This window comes from Gopherus flavomarginatus, chromosome 6, assembly GCF_025201925.1.
Source record: "Gopherus flavomarginatus isolate rGopFla2 chromosome 6, rGopFla2.mat.asm, whole genome shotgun sequence".
In the NCBI taxonomy this organism is placed as follows: Eukaryota; Metazoa; Chordata; order Testudines; family Testudinidae; genus Gopherus; species Gopherus flavomarginatus.
Genome location: NC_066622.1, coordinates 23,105,333 through 23,120,367, shown reverse-complemented (window position 1 = coordinate 23,120,367; position 15,035 = coordinate 23,105,333). Strand labels below are relative to the sequence as shown.

The 15,035-nt window shown below is 47.0% G+C and overlaps 1 protein-coding gene across 2 annotated transcripts in view; it reads right to left on the bottom strand.

Moving 5' to 3' along the window:
• Positions 1-4,738: 4,738 nt before the first annotated feature.
• PODXL2 (podocalyxin like 2) overlaps positions 4,739-15,035 on the bottom strand; it is a 41,430-nt gene continuing 31,133 nt past the window's right edge. For both annotated transcript variants that reach the window (XM_050958503.1, XM_050958504.1), the window contains 4 exons: positions 12,247-12,403; positions 10,456-10,517; positions 6,988-7,167; positions 4,739-6,302 (listed from right to left, as the gene is read on the bottom strand). In XM_050958503.1, the coding sequence (XP_050814460.1) occupies positions 6,093-6,302; positions 6,988-7,167; positions 10,456-10,517; positions 12,247-12,403 (609 nt within the window). In that variant the 3' untranslated portion in view covers positions 4,739-6,092. The remainder of the gene's footprint in view (positions 6,303-6,987; positions 7,168-10,455; positions 10,518-12,246; positions 12,404-15,035) is intronic.

The following is a 15,035-nucleotide window of genomic DNA, read 5'->3' as shown; positions in this document are numbered from 1 at the left end:
GTTCAGACACCCAGAAGGTATTATTATTGTGTTTAATAAATAAACAAATCACCGCCACAATCCTGCCCATTTAAGGGCCAACCCCAAGGGCTTCTCAGGGTGTGTCTACATTACAGACACCATACTGGCATAACTATATTGGCATAGCTCCACACAGGAGGTGCAGCCTACCCCAACAGTACTTTTTCTGTCAGTGTAGGGACACCACTTCCCCCAGCAAAGTCAGCTGTGTTGATAGAAACCCTCTTTTGTCAATATATCTGTGTCGCGGGGGGGGAGGATTTGTTGGCATAGCGATGTTGCTCACAGAGGGGTGTGGTGGTCTGGGTTTTTTACATCCCTGGCTGATGTAACCATGCCAATATAACTTTTCAGTGTAGACCAAGCCTAAGTTTTCTTCAGTCACAGCCTCAAACAAATACAAAGGGTGGCTTGCGGCAGCCAAGCCCAGCAGGAACGAGGAATTTGAGAACACTCACTGCTATCTAAGCTAGAGGCTATTGGCCCAGTTTTCAGTGGTGATGAGCACACACTGCTCCCACTGATGCCATGGGAGCTGAGGGTGCTCAGCACCTTTGAAAGTCAGGCCCATGAACCCTAACCCACTGTACAGGAGAAACTCTTGCTGCTGTATTGCGGGAACTTTGTCTGTGGACAGGGCACAGGTTATTGCCACAGAGTACAAGCAGCAAAGGGTAAAAAGGATCCATTGTTGCTCTCAAAATAATCATTCTAATAACTTCTATAATAATATCTCTACATTTTACGCAGCATTGTTCATCCAGAGGGTTCTCAAGGCAATTTACAACTATGATTGCTGGCTCGCTACTGGATACCTTCCCCACGCTCTAAACCTAGAGACGCAGCCTATAGCTATGACAAGTCTTAGCATACATCTTGATCCATTTGGTTTCATCTCTAGCTTAAACAACATGGTGGCCACAGGTCCCATTCCAGATACCCCTGGGCTACATTTGGCTAGCAGTCTGTACTTTGACCCCACCAAATTAGATTTCACCCCACCAAACATACAGGCTGTAGCTCATTATGTTTCTGGATAGCCATTCTTCTTTCTTCCTTCCTACTTACCCATCACTCCAGTCAAGCACCACCTCACATCTTTTCTTCATGTATGCTGTTCACCACCAGAGACGGCTATTTTAAAAACCTCCTTTATTTGCATGCAGATGCATCTCATTGATGGGTATGTGTCCTGTGGTGTACTGCAACATCTATTGCTGTCTATAGATCTCAGCTCAGAATTCTGCACCGTGACCCCAGAGAACAATACATCAACTCCCTGTTGTTGCTTTGCAGAGGTAAAGCAGGGGTGTGCTTACATAGCATTTGTCTCACTTCACCTCATACCGAACCCTCTGACCACAAGTGATTTCAACAGCTACAGAATATCAATAAGATGTGAGTGGTTATCAGTTGAATGTACTAATAAAAATCACAGGAAAAATGAGCATTCACAGTTAAGAGAAAACGGTCCTTTTTATTTATTTAACCTATAACTACCAGAAGCCATCAGGTGTCAGTGTAACCTAATACATGGCAGACAGGACTACAAAGAAACCTTACTGAATGTGAAGTAAGTTTTTGAACTGTCAGCTTATCCTCTGTCCAGTTTGGTGCCCAACACTGAGGGTTTATGTTAAAAATAAAAGTGTGACAAAATAATATGAACAGAAAAGTTTCCAGGATTTAAACAAATAATTAAAAAAACAAATGCATTCTTTTCTTCCTTTAAACCTCCCTTTGCAGCATTAGAAACCCAAAACACAAGACCCAGAGTAAAACTGACTAGGAGTACGAATACACTTCCAAACCCTGCACATGGATGTCAATAAGAGCTCTTTGCTCATGGAAGGATTGCAGGATCAGGGCCATGCAGTGTAATTAATGCATGAAGTTTCACTCTCCCAAGATCAGCCAAATGCAAATAGTAAATTAAGTGGGGAAGGTAGATTTTAAAAATGTCTCAGTTTTAATAGTAAAATGCTATTAGCCACAAGGCTTTTGGAGACAAGCTGGGATTACATAGCCAAGCCACACCTTCTCTGAGACGCTTCCAAAGCAAGTGATCTGGCCACTGTGACAGACATCCAAAGACCAATCTAGACGTTTGGAGAGCTCCTGAACCTCAGAATTTGCCTCCTGACATACAATCATGGTCAGGGCCGGCACTACTTTAGGCAGCCTAGGCAATCACCTAGGGCGCCAGAATAATTGGTGGGCGGCATTTTGCCGGAGGGAGCGGCAGGCAGCTCCGGTGGAGCTGCCGCAGTGGTGCCTGCGGAGGGTCCATTGGTCCACGGCTCCGGTGGAGCTACCGCAGTCGTGCCTGCGGAGGGTCCATTGGTCCACGGCTCCGGTGGAGCTACCGCAGTCGTGCCTGCGGCAGCCCCACCAGAGCCGCGGGACCAGCGCACGGGGCGGCGAAATTGTTGTCCGCCTAGGGCGCTCAAATCCCTAGCGCTCGTCCTGATCATGGTGCTACCCTAACCATAAGGAACTGGAGTAGCAAGCCATTAAAGCTTGGTAGCTGGCAGCTTTCAGAGCTAGAGTCAGGTTTTTTGCTGCCCCAAGCAAAAAGCATTTTGGCTGCCTCCATCCCGGCCCTGGTCTCCCCCACACCCCCCTGTCACCCCACCCCTGGGCTCTCCCCCCGCACACACCCCATGCTGCCCCAGCTCTGGGCTCCCCCCTTTCCCTCCACCAGTGCCTCCCCACCCATACACCCCCTGCCGCCCCAGCCCTGGGCTTTCCCACCCCGCCCCCTCCTTCTGCCCCAGCCCTAGGTCACTGGTAACTTTCTCCCAGGGCAGGTCATTCAGCAGGAATTTGGATGTGCACAGAACACAGACAGGATTGGTTCCCATATGGTTACAGATCTGCAGTAAAGTGAAACAATTTTTAACTTGTGTGATTGGAAGATATCTGGATGCATATCATAAGACTGTCCTCCATAAATGAGGAAAAGTTGAGGTGCCTTTATTATTCTTTTGTTCCACTCTTTGTTTCTATGGGGAATTTGCCAATGCAATATCACTGTCTTCCTTTGAAACAAATAAAACTTAAAAAAAAAAAGTTGAAAATAGCAATTCCAGTCCTAAAAACCACTGGGAAGCATTTCTTGCTCAATTTTATCCTATTTTTCCTACAGCAAATTACAGTGGATCATTATATTTGATTTGGGAGAAATGAAGTAACAGCTGCTCAAATGGACCTTGAGCACTCCTGAATTTTGAGGTGTTCAAATCTGGAAGGCAGGTGCTAGATTCCCTTTCTGAATATTAGCTAAATCTGGAAAGGAAAAGTCAATTTCTGCTTCCGTGGCTCAGAAAAGGAAATCCTCCTACATGCCTGGTACCGTATCTAAAGCTGCCCAGGTTCAGTAGAGACTCCCCTCCCTTACTTTTCATTTTAAATTCTAGTGGAATCCACATATCTCCCTTGCTAGGCTTCAGACAGAGAGGGGCACTGTCCATTTAGTCCCCCCAATTCCTTCTTTGGGGGCTGCAAGGTGAGGTCACACCAGTATACCTAATCCAGTCTGGGGATGTCTTCTGAAGGGAATATCTGGGCCAAAGCCTTCTACTCCTTGGGCACACTTGTTCCCCATTCACAGTGCCACCCCGCTCTAGCAGTGAGCTGTCTATTCACAGCAAGCATGAGGTTTCAGCTACCATACTCCCTCCCCCTCCCTTTCCTGTTCATAGCAGCCAAAGTAATGCTGGGAAATGTAGTTCTTTCCCTGTTCCAGGGCTGGCTCTATAGGCAAAGAGCTAACCAAGGAACTACAGCTTTGTTAGTCCTCAGCTCCCAGGCTGGATCCCTGCCAGCTGCCGCCCCTGCAAATGGGCTGCCCCAAGCACCTGCTTGCTTTGCCGGTGCCTAGAGCCGCTCCTGGCTACAGCTGCTAATTAATAAGCCTTGGTGACAAACCTTTAACAATTTAAAGTTTGGTGGCTCCCTGCCATCTCAACAAATGCTGACTTATGTCAGTTGGGCTTAAGTATTAGCTGATCAGTTCTCTGCTGTCTCTGTACATAGTGAGAGGATATGAAACAACAGTGGCAAAGCAGCCCAGCACTGAAGGAACGAGTGAGGGAAACCAAAACGGAAAAATGTATTTTGTGTGGGTGTCCTACACCATGTTTGATTTAATATGATTTTATTTTTTATAGTAGCTACTGAATATTAAACATATTTAATGAGGATTAGTAGCTATATTATTAACATTATACTGTGGGGCTGCTTAAAGGCCACAGGCAGGTTGGCCCCATTCTGCTAGGTGCAGTATAAACACATAATTTAACTCAATGTTTTATTTATTCACCATACGTCTTACATTTTATATAGCATCTCTTCATCCTGAAGAACCTCAAAGCATTTTCAACATAGTGGTTCTTGATTCCACAACATTGACTAATTATAGTCCTGCATTATTCAATTCAGTTGATTTGGGAGTCAGTTTGTATGGAAGATGCTATGCAAAAATTAATCTGTATTAACAATCTCATTTACATCTTCACTTTCAGCACTCAGATATCAGTGAGGAGCATCCTACAGACATAGATAGATTTGAATTACAAGTGAACAGCTAATCCTCATTAAATACATTTGACTCTTTTTGTACAGTTATTCCCTTAAAGACCAAACTTTAATAGCATCTTGCCGCAGGCAGCCAGCCAGCCTGAAAATGGAGATATGCAAAACAGGGTGAAGAGGGGAATTTCTTATGTATTTATTTTGGACCCAGGTCCATGAAACAATGAGGAGGAAAAAAAGGGACAAAACATTTCAAATTAAAGAGCAGTAATTTTGAGCATCATGATTTAGGCAGGGCTGGGAGCACAGTTATGAATATTCAAGTTCATTTTATCACATCCTCAGGGAGCTGGGGCCTTAAGGTTTGCCCAAGGCAAGCCTGAGAAGCGCTCATATGGGCACTTGGGCTTGATTCTGACCTCACACTGACTTTTATACTAGTTTAAATGCAATAACGTCAGTGGAATTACTCATGCTTTATACCGATGTGAGTGAGACTAGAATCTTCTCCCTTGAAACAGATCTGGTACGGTCCCAAATGGAAGGGGGAAGTTTTCAATCTCTGGATCTTATTTTCCTTCATTAAGATGTCCTAGCTGTTCTGTATGTTCATCTCACGAGATCAACCCACAGCTGGAGGCCACAACCATGGAAAATGGGATAGGAGCAGAAAAGGCCTCCTACTCTAAGATTTAGACAAGGGATCTTTTGCTGATGTGACCTCCCAAGATGCCAGAAGGTAGGCAATTGTCCTTTTCAGATGAATTCCCACCCCACACTGAAGTACCAGCAGAGGCCCTGCAGTGCAGCACTGAATTCTCTGCAATCATCCAGCCAAACCAGGCTAGATTAAAGTGCTCAAACTTTTCAGGTTCAACATCGTGCTTGTGGAACCAAAAAGGGATTTGGGGGGTATTAGGCAGAGGTGAGAGCTCACAGGAAAATGTTTTCATCTGAACAACACAGCAGCCCGTCTCATCAGAAGCTAAAGCAAGGGCACCAGAGAATATCTGATCTTCATACAGAACTTTCTGCCCAGAACTTCAACTGAATCTTCACTTCCCAGATCCAGAACAAGGCCCAGATTTTCCTATTGCACCTGCTGGGACAGATTCTGATTCCAGCTCCAGGAGCCAGTGAGGTCAGGGTCTGGCCTGCCATCTCCCTGCTGGGCACCCAGTGTGAGTTGACTCCCCAGTCACTTGGAGTCCACCTTAGCCTCATCATTTTATTTCTCACACCTAGCCATTCTCAGCCGCTACCAGAGAGCTAAGTAAGTGCATTTAAAAGTGATGAAAAAAGCATTGGCGCTACTGATAGCAAAAGACACATACACATACACACCCCAGCGCCCCACCCGCCTCCCTCCACTCCCAGTGAGCCTTCTTGCTCCAGGATTCGGATGCAGCCTCAGGACCATGACAAGAAAGAGTAGCTCTGTCCCAAGCCATATAAGAGGTTCCTGAGAAGCTGCCCCTCACCTCACAGTCCTTAAGTCAAGATAGGACAGACATATATTTAAGCTGTTTCTCTTTTTAAAGATGTGTATCTTCTTCAAATACATCTGCGTCCTCACTCGCCCGCTTGGTGATCAGGACATCCCAGCCGTCGGGGCCGTTGATGGCACCTCCGCCATTCACACTGGTCTTCTTCTCCTGCATCTCCGACTGGCTGTCACTGGCCACATCCAAAGTGGGGTTGTCATGGCAGCCGTTCTCCACAAAGCGCAGCTCCTCGCCGTGTGACTGGAAGGGGGAGGAGGAGGCGGCAGGATGGGACACACAAACTGAGAAAAGCTCCTGATGCTGTAGAGGCGCAAGGCCAGGGCCAGATCTTGCTCCTGTTCATGTTAATGGAGATTTTTGCCATTGTTTTCATGGGAACAGGACTGGGTGGAGTTTATTCATGGCTCCATGTGAAGGTCAACTGGCCCTCGTGGTGGAAAGGAGGTGGCACATGCCAGGAGCCCAAAGGCTGCACCTATTCTATATAAAATGGAGCCACCTGAAGTCATAACTTTAAAATCAAGGGGTAAAGTATGGTGGATAACATTGTTGCCAGCATGCAATGCACTCTGGCTGCTTGAACCAAGATGGATCATGGCATGCTGGGATCTGCAGGCAGCATCTCCATATTAAAGATGGAGGTGACTGCTCTGAAGAACTCTTTGAGCTGGATCTGGCCCACTGCAGGCTACGCTTCATGCTATTGGGTTAGATCAAATAAGGGAACACTATCAGGGTCCCAAATTCTAATCTGGACACGGCCATTGACCCACAGTGATCTGGCCCAGGTGCTTCTACCAAACTCACCTGGGAAGGTGGACATGGAGAAGGAACATGTCCCCTGCCCACCCAGCCACCCCACTCCTTCCATCCTGAGGGATAAGAGCCAAGTCCAGATGTCTTCCCCCACCCTCCATGTACTCACCATGTTCTTCATCTTGGGCAGGCGCCTCTGCCAGCAATTGTAGATAAGCCCCATGATGATGATGATGGCACAGATGGAACCGATGATGACCAGCACCACAAAGAGTTTCCCATAGTCGCTGCGAGTCTGGCTGGGCCGTGACTGGCAGCTTGTGGTGGTTGAGTAGTTCTGGATGCCAATCTAAAATTCACCGAAAAGAAAGGCATGCTCAACCATTTGGAGATTAATGGAGCTGCAGTCACTGTCCTGTGCAGAATCCCAGTGCTCTGGCAGTGTGCACAGGCTAACTGTGACCAACAGGAACAAGAGCTAGACTGGTGGGATCCGCTCTGGGATTGTGCTGCACAGTTGGAAGCCCATCTCAGTCTAATACTATCTACAAATCTTCCACGAGGCCATGACATTTTCCTTCTCGGGAGAGACAGTGGGAAGAAACCAGCACACCAGGTGTTAATCCCGGCTCTGGGCTCACACAGGTGTGCAGAGTGGGGTAGCAAGGCAGGGGCTGTGGCTCAGGGCCAGTCAGAGGGAGGAATGCTCTAGAAACAGCTACCTAGTGGGCAAAGGGGAGGACAGCCTGTGGGGGAGGCAGAACTACTCATTCAGCTGAGTGTAACTTGGGGTGGGGCATTACATTACAAACCTGCTGTTTCTTTTGCTCTAACTTGGGCTCACAGGAGTGCAGGAATAAAGTTGTGGATAAAAACCTCCTTCGATGGAAGACTGGCATTCTGTTCCTACACGAATGACCCACTCCATCAGCTTCCACTTGGGATACTGAATATTCTAGAGGCCAGTCAGACATATGGGGTATCTAAACTATGGCTGGGAGCGAGCCTCCCATCCCAGGCAGACAGACTTGTGCTAGCAGCACTCCAGCTAGCATGCTAAAAATAGCAGTGTGGAAGGTGTGGCTCAGGGGGAGACTTGTGCAAGCCCACCCAACTCTGCCTACCCAGGCTGGGAGGCTTGCTCCCCACTGCAGTGTAGACACACCCATGAAGTGTTCACAGAAATGATCTTAGCACATTAACAAACACTCACTTCAATCCACAAAACTCCTTGGTGGCAGGTAAGGCCCCACTTTACAAGGGAGAAACCCAGGCTAAGGGTCTTGCCCACAGTCACAATGGCAGGTCAGTGTCATAGTTAGGATTAGAACATAGGATTTCCAAACTCCCTGTCCTGTGATCACTCCCCCAGGCCACATACTCCAGACAAGCATGATACCAAAACTTTAAAAAACAAAACAAAACTTTGCCTGCTAGAAATGGGATGTCAGCAAACAAAGCTGAAAATTGCTGATTGGTCTCAGTGACTTGGCAGATTTCAGAAAGGTTATGTATCAGTTCAATAGTATATATGAAGAGTGTAAGAGAATATTCTCCCTCTTTCTTCCAAGCTTATGATTACACAATGTCTCTGTGATAAAGAGTCTGTTTCATTACTGATACGGCTGGAGAAAGAATTCCAGGTGCTTAGCTAGAATATAGGTTGTAGGATCTCTGCAGGTAGTTTATTGTTCTTTCAAACAACACCAAGCGAGCCTTGAAGTCTCCTCCAATGTTTTCTATGGAAAGGCCACTTCAGGGTGCTGGTACCTTATTTACACAATTTCAGCAATGCCCCTTGTAGGGCTTTTAGCACTTTCTCTGGTGTAAGCCAATCAATACCACACTGAGCACTTAATTTGCTTTGTCTAGCTGCACTGGGTTGTTAGGTTAGGAGAAGGCATGCATCTGCCAACACATTCTGGTCTGACCCACTTACACTGGAGTAATTCCACTGAAGTCAGTATAGTTCCACCAGTGTAAGTGAGAACAGAATCAGGCTCTTAACGCCTTCAAGTCCAACAAGCTAAAGGGGCAGTTTCAAAGCAAATAGACTAGTTTGCCTTCTCCCAGGCTCCTCATCCAGGGCACCAAGGTTCTTAGAGGAATGTTTGGTGAGTAACTGTAGTCTGCTATGGAATTCGAATAGTGCTGTCAATGAGAGAAATGGAGTACAGTAACTCCTCACTTAAAGTCATCCCAGTTAAGGTTGTTTCGTTGTTATGTTGTTGATCAGTTAGGGAACATGCTCGTTTAAAGTTGTGCAATGCTCCCTTCTAACGTCATTTGGCAGCCGCCTGCTTTGTCTACTGCTTGCAGAAAGAGCAGCCCATTGCAGCTAGCTGGTGGGGGCTTGGAACCAGGGTGGACCGGCAGCCCCCATCAGCTCCCCGCTCCCCTAAGTTCCCTGTGCAGCAGCTGCCTGCAGTTCAGCTGTGTCCCTATCCCCACTGCCATGTGCTGCTCCTGCCCTCTGCCTTGGAGCTGCTCCCTGAGACTCCTGCTTGTTGTGGGGGGGCGGGGGGGAGGGAAGAAAGAGGGGGGCTAATGTCAGGGTGTCACCCTCCCCCCTGCTCCTGCACCCCGCTTACTCCATCTTCTATAGAGCAGGGGGGACACACCCGTCTCAGCAAGCTGATCTAAGGCAGTGTACTTAAAGGGAAAATGCGCCTCTCTCTCTCTCACACATATGGTGTGTGTTTCTGTCTGTGATGTCTCCCCTCCCTCCATTCCTGCTGCCTTGTAGAGTGAGAGAGTTAACCCTTGAGAGCTCAGCCAATTGCTAGTTCATCATTTAGCAGTAAGGGAAATATCCCATCCTTTGATTCCTCCACCTCATCCAAGCTCACAATCATCATCACTGTGTACCAGTATTAAATTTCGTGTGTGTGTGTGTGTGTGTGTGTGTGTGTGTGTATGCTTAATATCGTTTCGCTTAAAGTCGCATTTTTCAGGAACATAACTACAATGTTACGTGAGGAGTTACTGTACTGAAGGCTGTGATGTCAGAGGGGACTGAAAAGCAAACTTGAACACTGGGGGGAGGGAAGACACAGCCACCTGCATTCATCAAGTGTCCCCCTCTCTGGAGCAAATCTAAGGTTCAGCTCTTCAGTATGGTCTCAGTAACACAGGGAACATGATGACAGGCAAAAACAATTAAAAATACTTCCCTAGGAAACAGAGGGCTGAGTAACCCATTCTGCCCAGTGTGGGAACTCACCCGGACTGTTCAGCAGAGGCTAAGCAACTACAGGCAAGAAGAGCTCAAAGTGAACAATGCGATGAGCTGGACAGACCTCAGGTCTCATCTTTCTATAAAAACATCCTACAGATAAAATCTGCAACCCATCCTGGCAGATGGTGGTGTGGGGAGCAGAGAAGGGATTGGTCTATGCAGGATCCACAGAGTGTGGACAGCAACTTCAAAGAAGCCTTCCAGAGACAGCAGATGACCCCGTAGCCAGTCACTCTTAATGGGAACTGACATCTGATCATTCTGCAGTCATCAGAGAGGGAATAGGGAGTTCTGCCAATTTGCTTATGAAGGGTTCAGAGCCCCCTTAGACTGAAGCATGATCCCATTTTAATTACACTGACTGCCTTCAGCCTGTAGGTTAAGCAGACAGGTTCTTACCTCGGCTAAGCTCCTCTGAACATACCCCAGTGCCATCAGGACATCTTTTGTAGGGATGACACCTGGTGAGAGGAAAAGAACCAGACAGAAGTGGTCAGCCCTACATGCTCTGCTTTGGCTCACACATTCAGCACATCAGCACTCCCTGGGAATTCCAGGGCAGGATGTGGAGGAGAAGGAGACACACATTTTATTACTTTACAAACTATTTAATGAGGTAAAAGCAATGTTTGGCCAGGAATTCGGGGTGCATGCAAGTGCAACTGAAAGTGTGGAATAACTGGAATCCAAAAATAATGGGGCTAAGCACTGTGCTACTCACACATCCCTCCGCCAATGCATTTCAGCCCCGACTTGCAGCACTTGCTACTCCTGAGTTGCTCACACAGCTCTGCCAATACACCTCTCTCCTGACCTAGAGAATTCTTAAGGACATGTGTTGTGCTCTGCAGGGATCCCTAGCAAGGCAGCCTACCAGGCATGACACAATTAACTGTCAGGAGGCATATTGCAACAACTTTGTTCCTGGCAGAAAGAAATCTGCAAAAGCCTCCCTGCTAGGGAGTCACTAGCCATCACTGAGTGGCCCCCAAGTGGCTTCCTTCCCACACAGCTCACAGGATACTCTCCAAGCTGGCAAGCCAGAAAAGCATGACCTGTCAGTAGGATTTAGAGGCCAAGGAGAATTTGTCCCTCTCCAAGTGCCTCTCCAGTTCGGTCCAGCAACAGAGAGGAAACCTAACAAGAGCCTCATTCTTCACAGCAGAAAATGATTTAGTCCTTGACGATTCCAGGGCTCCTAACTGGGCACAGAACTCCATTTCTGACAGTTGCCCCAGCCTAGCTGTGCTGCTAGCATTACACAGCCCAGCTTCTCATCCCCAAGGGGATCTCCTCCAATAGAAAGAAAGGTTGACATTAGGGTCTCATGTGCTTACAAGAGTCTTTTTAATGGTACATGGCATAGTCCACAGTGCTGGGAGAAAGATACTAATTTAAACAAGCACATAGAAGATACCCCTTAAATGTCAACATTATTTCCCAACAACTGTGCTGCATTTTATAATATTACTTCTTACTTGCCCTGTATGAAATAACACAGTTATAGGGCCTTCCTCATCGAGCCTATACTCTAAACAGACTACAGAAGCAGTACAGAACAGAGACAGTCCCAGATGATCAGAGTGTTCCCATTGGGACTGCTTTTCAATGGACATGCAATAGTTCTTCTAACCCTCACTGGGTAGCATTGGCAGGCTCTGCAGATCTGAACAAAAAGCAGACGATTTCACCTTCTGCAGCAGAAGAGGGAGGGAGGCACAGAGGCAAGCCTGGGAAAAAATGCACAAAGATGAATGTATGCAAGGATAAAAAGGGAGGGGGTGAAGCAGGAGGCCCTGGAGGAGTGAAGGGAGGAGAAAGATGAGAGCAGAGCTTTGCAGAGTCTTGAAGGTCAGGAGGAGAACCTGGAATCTGATGTGACTGTCAAGAGGGAAAACCACGGCAGGAATGTACGGGGGGGGAGGGGACATGGTGTATGGGGGGACAGAGGCTTATACTCTATGTACACACCGACAAGCCTGCAATCACCAGGTATAGCTAACAGAGGCAGCATTGTACTGTATAGCAAGAGGGATTATGTCACTATAACCAGAAGAAAAATTGGGGGTAACAAGGCAGAGAAAACTCCTTCCAGCATCACTGGAAATCTCCACTGGAAAACAATCTTGAAGCCAGATACACCCCTTGCCAGTTCTCCCACCACCACTCCATTTTTCTACCAACACCCACCTTGCTCCCCTGTCAAGGTCATTAGCAGGTGCTTGTCATTCTCATTGGGTTTGCTCAGAGAGATCAGCCACTGGGCCTGCAGTCCATCTGTCTGCCTGGAGAAGGCATCCTCCACCAGAGCCAGCAGCTGGGGACCCTTCTCCAGCCGAAACTCCTCCTGCAATAAGGAACATTCAAGAGCATCTTACCCAACTTCATGGCAAAGTAGAACCAGTGGAGTGGAAAAACAGGGACAAATGCAGACTTGGTGTAAATGAGTGCAATGCCACTGACTTCAATGGAGTTATACCTGTTTACAGCAGGGCTGAATGGGGCTGTGGTAGGATTATTCTGTGTCTGGTGGGAAAGGAACCATATAGGCTTGAGAGATGGCTTAAATGTATGTGTAAATTAAGTCAATTGAGCACTTCTGAAAGCAGCTGGCAGTAACCACAATGCAAACCATCAGTGTGCTTGTTCCACGTCCAGATCTGCAGAGGCTCTTCAGTCAAAAATCACAGCGTCTCCTTTCAGTCCAGTCCTGGCCCACATAGTTGTGCTGAAGCACCTCAGTCCTAACCTGTACCCTCACTTTGAGTTTCTCTTTGTAGCATCCTCCAGTCTCAACTGAGCCCCTCCCTGCAGCAGGCAGCAATCCCAGAATCACTCCCATGTGCAGAGCAGTTTTCTTAGCCTAAAGTAAAATTGTTTCAGAAGCCAAGAAAAAGTGCCAGATCTGAAGGGAAGGCCTCAATTCTCCCAGCACCCGGCACCGGGTCGGGGGGGCCCAGCTCTGCCTGACATGTGCCATTGCCTGGCAGCTCCTCTGCCACTTTCCCATTCCTGTGTTTCTATTCTTGTCTGCAGCTGCCATGCCAACTCAAAGGCCACCCGGATGATTAATAAATGCTGGCGCTCCTGGTTGCCATGGCAATCCCAAGTGCTCAGGGCAGGCACAGGCCTGAGCAGTGAATGGCCTAATTGGAAAAGACACCTAGGACTCAGGCCTGAATCACAAGAGCCCATCAGTGCCATGTCTCATCAGGCGAGGGTTATGGATTTCAGCTGAGGGAGCGTATGCAGCCAGTCAGGAGAGGCATGGGAAGAGGGCACGGGTGGGAAACTGCTCCACAACTTTACCGCAGGGGCCTCCTGCTCAGAATCACACACAGGGGCCATGCAGCCATTACTGGCCTAGTGATCGACTCTCCGCATTGTGACGCAACCACCACCTATGGCTCAGCAGGGGCCTGTGGATGCTGAAGGGAGGGGTAGCATGCTCAGCCTGAAAAGAATGAAGGTGGGGTGAGTAGGGGGGATAGAATATTTGAAGTAACAGAAGCAAATGAGACAGAAGAGGCCCTGACAGCAATTCTCCTTGGCTGAAGATAGAAGCCATCATGACATAGTTTTAATCCAGCAAAAGGATAACTCGCAGTGTAGGTTCAAACAGCCTGTGAATGGAGGAAGGGCCCTGAATGGACACGCTTTATTGTTAGGTCCAATCCCGCAGTCCTTACTCAGGCAAAACTCCCACAGACATCATTGAGAATTTTGCCCAAATAGAGTCTGGGCACTTAGAATCCATTAGAAAGATAAATGGACCAAGCCAACTTGGGTTTACACTGGAGATCTTGGTAAGAGCGTGTTTGTGGTAACAGATACAGAATCCTAGGGCCCAATCTTGCAAGGTGCTGAGAGGTGCCCATTGACGCTCAGCACGTCATAGCATCAGGCCCTTACAACCAAACAGAAATATCTGCATGTTTTTTCTGAACTAATTTAAATAAATCAATAAATTGCTTAAAAATGCAAACATACTCTCCTGCAGCATTGAAAACCCAAACAAAACCCAGCAGGGGCCTAGTGTACAGGAGCCAGAAGCAAAACTGATGCACTCAGGGAAGCCAGCCTGTGTACTTTCACTGTCCAACCTGAATGAAGTTCAACAGACAGTAAACAAACTGCATCAACTGTGATGGCCGGGGAGGAGGGAATTTGACTTAAACAACAAAAATCCTTTCAGTTTCAATCATATAAAACAATAATACAACACAGGGAAGAGAAACACTTGTGTTAAATATTTAAGTTGACAGGTGTCCCTTTGAATAAGGTTGAGGACTGCATAAACCACTTATTTTGAATATTTGTTTTGAAACATGAAGTCAAGTAGAAAAACAGTCCAGTCCTGCCTGCCCAAGGGCGGCATCTATGTTTGGCAAGGGAATAGTGGAGGATTACACCTCCAGTTCCCTGCACTTTTGCTTTCACTTTTTATCTCCCTCCAATGGTTAAAACTCAATGATGGCAAATGGCAACAGGAAGAGATGAGAGCTATTACGTACAGCAAAATTGCACTTGTGTAGTACACAGATGAAATGGGAGAGAGAGGGATAATGACCAAGGTGGATAGGAAATGAGCCATCACAAGCTTATTTTCAAGCGCTGATGTTCTGAACTGTAAATGTTAGTTGTGACAGAAGCACTTAAAATGGTATGAAGGACAAACAGTTCTGTTTGAAGGGGCAATGCTAACGTCAGGAGGCTTACTGAAAGGAACATATTTCTTAAACCCCTTTAGAAAGTGATCATCATTCAATCTATATATTTATTGTTTCTAAAACAAATTCTTCAGGGTCTCATTTTCTCTTTTTAAAAAAAAAGACCAATCTGCACAGATCAGTGCTCAAGAGCAATCCTGTAAGAACAAAAACAGCACAGTTAGTCCAGTGCAGAGGCCTATGATAAAAAAAACAGATATGGAAAGAGAAGAAAATATTTAATCAGAGAAACATTGTTTCAAATTTCTA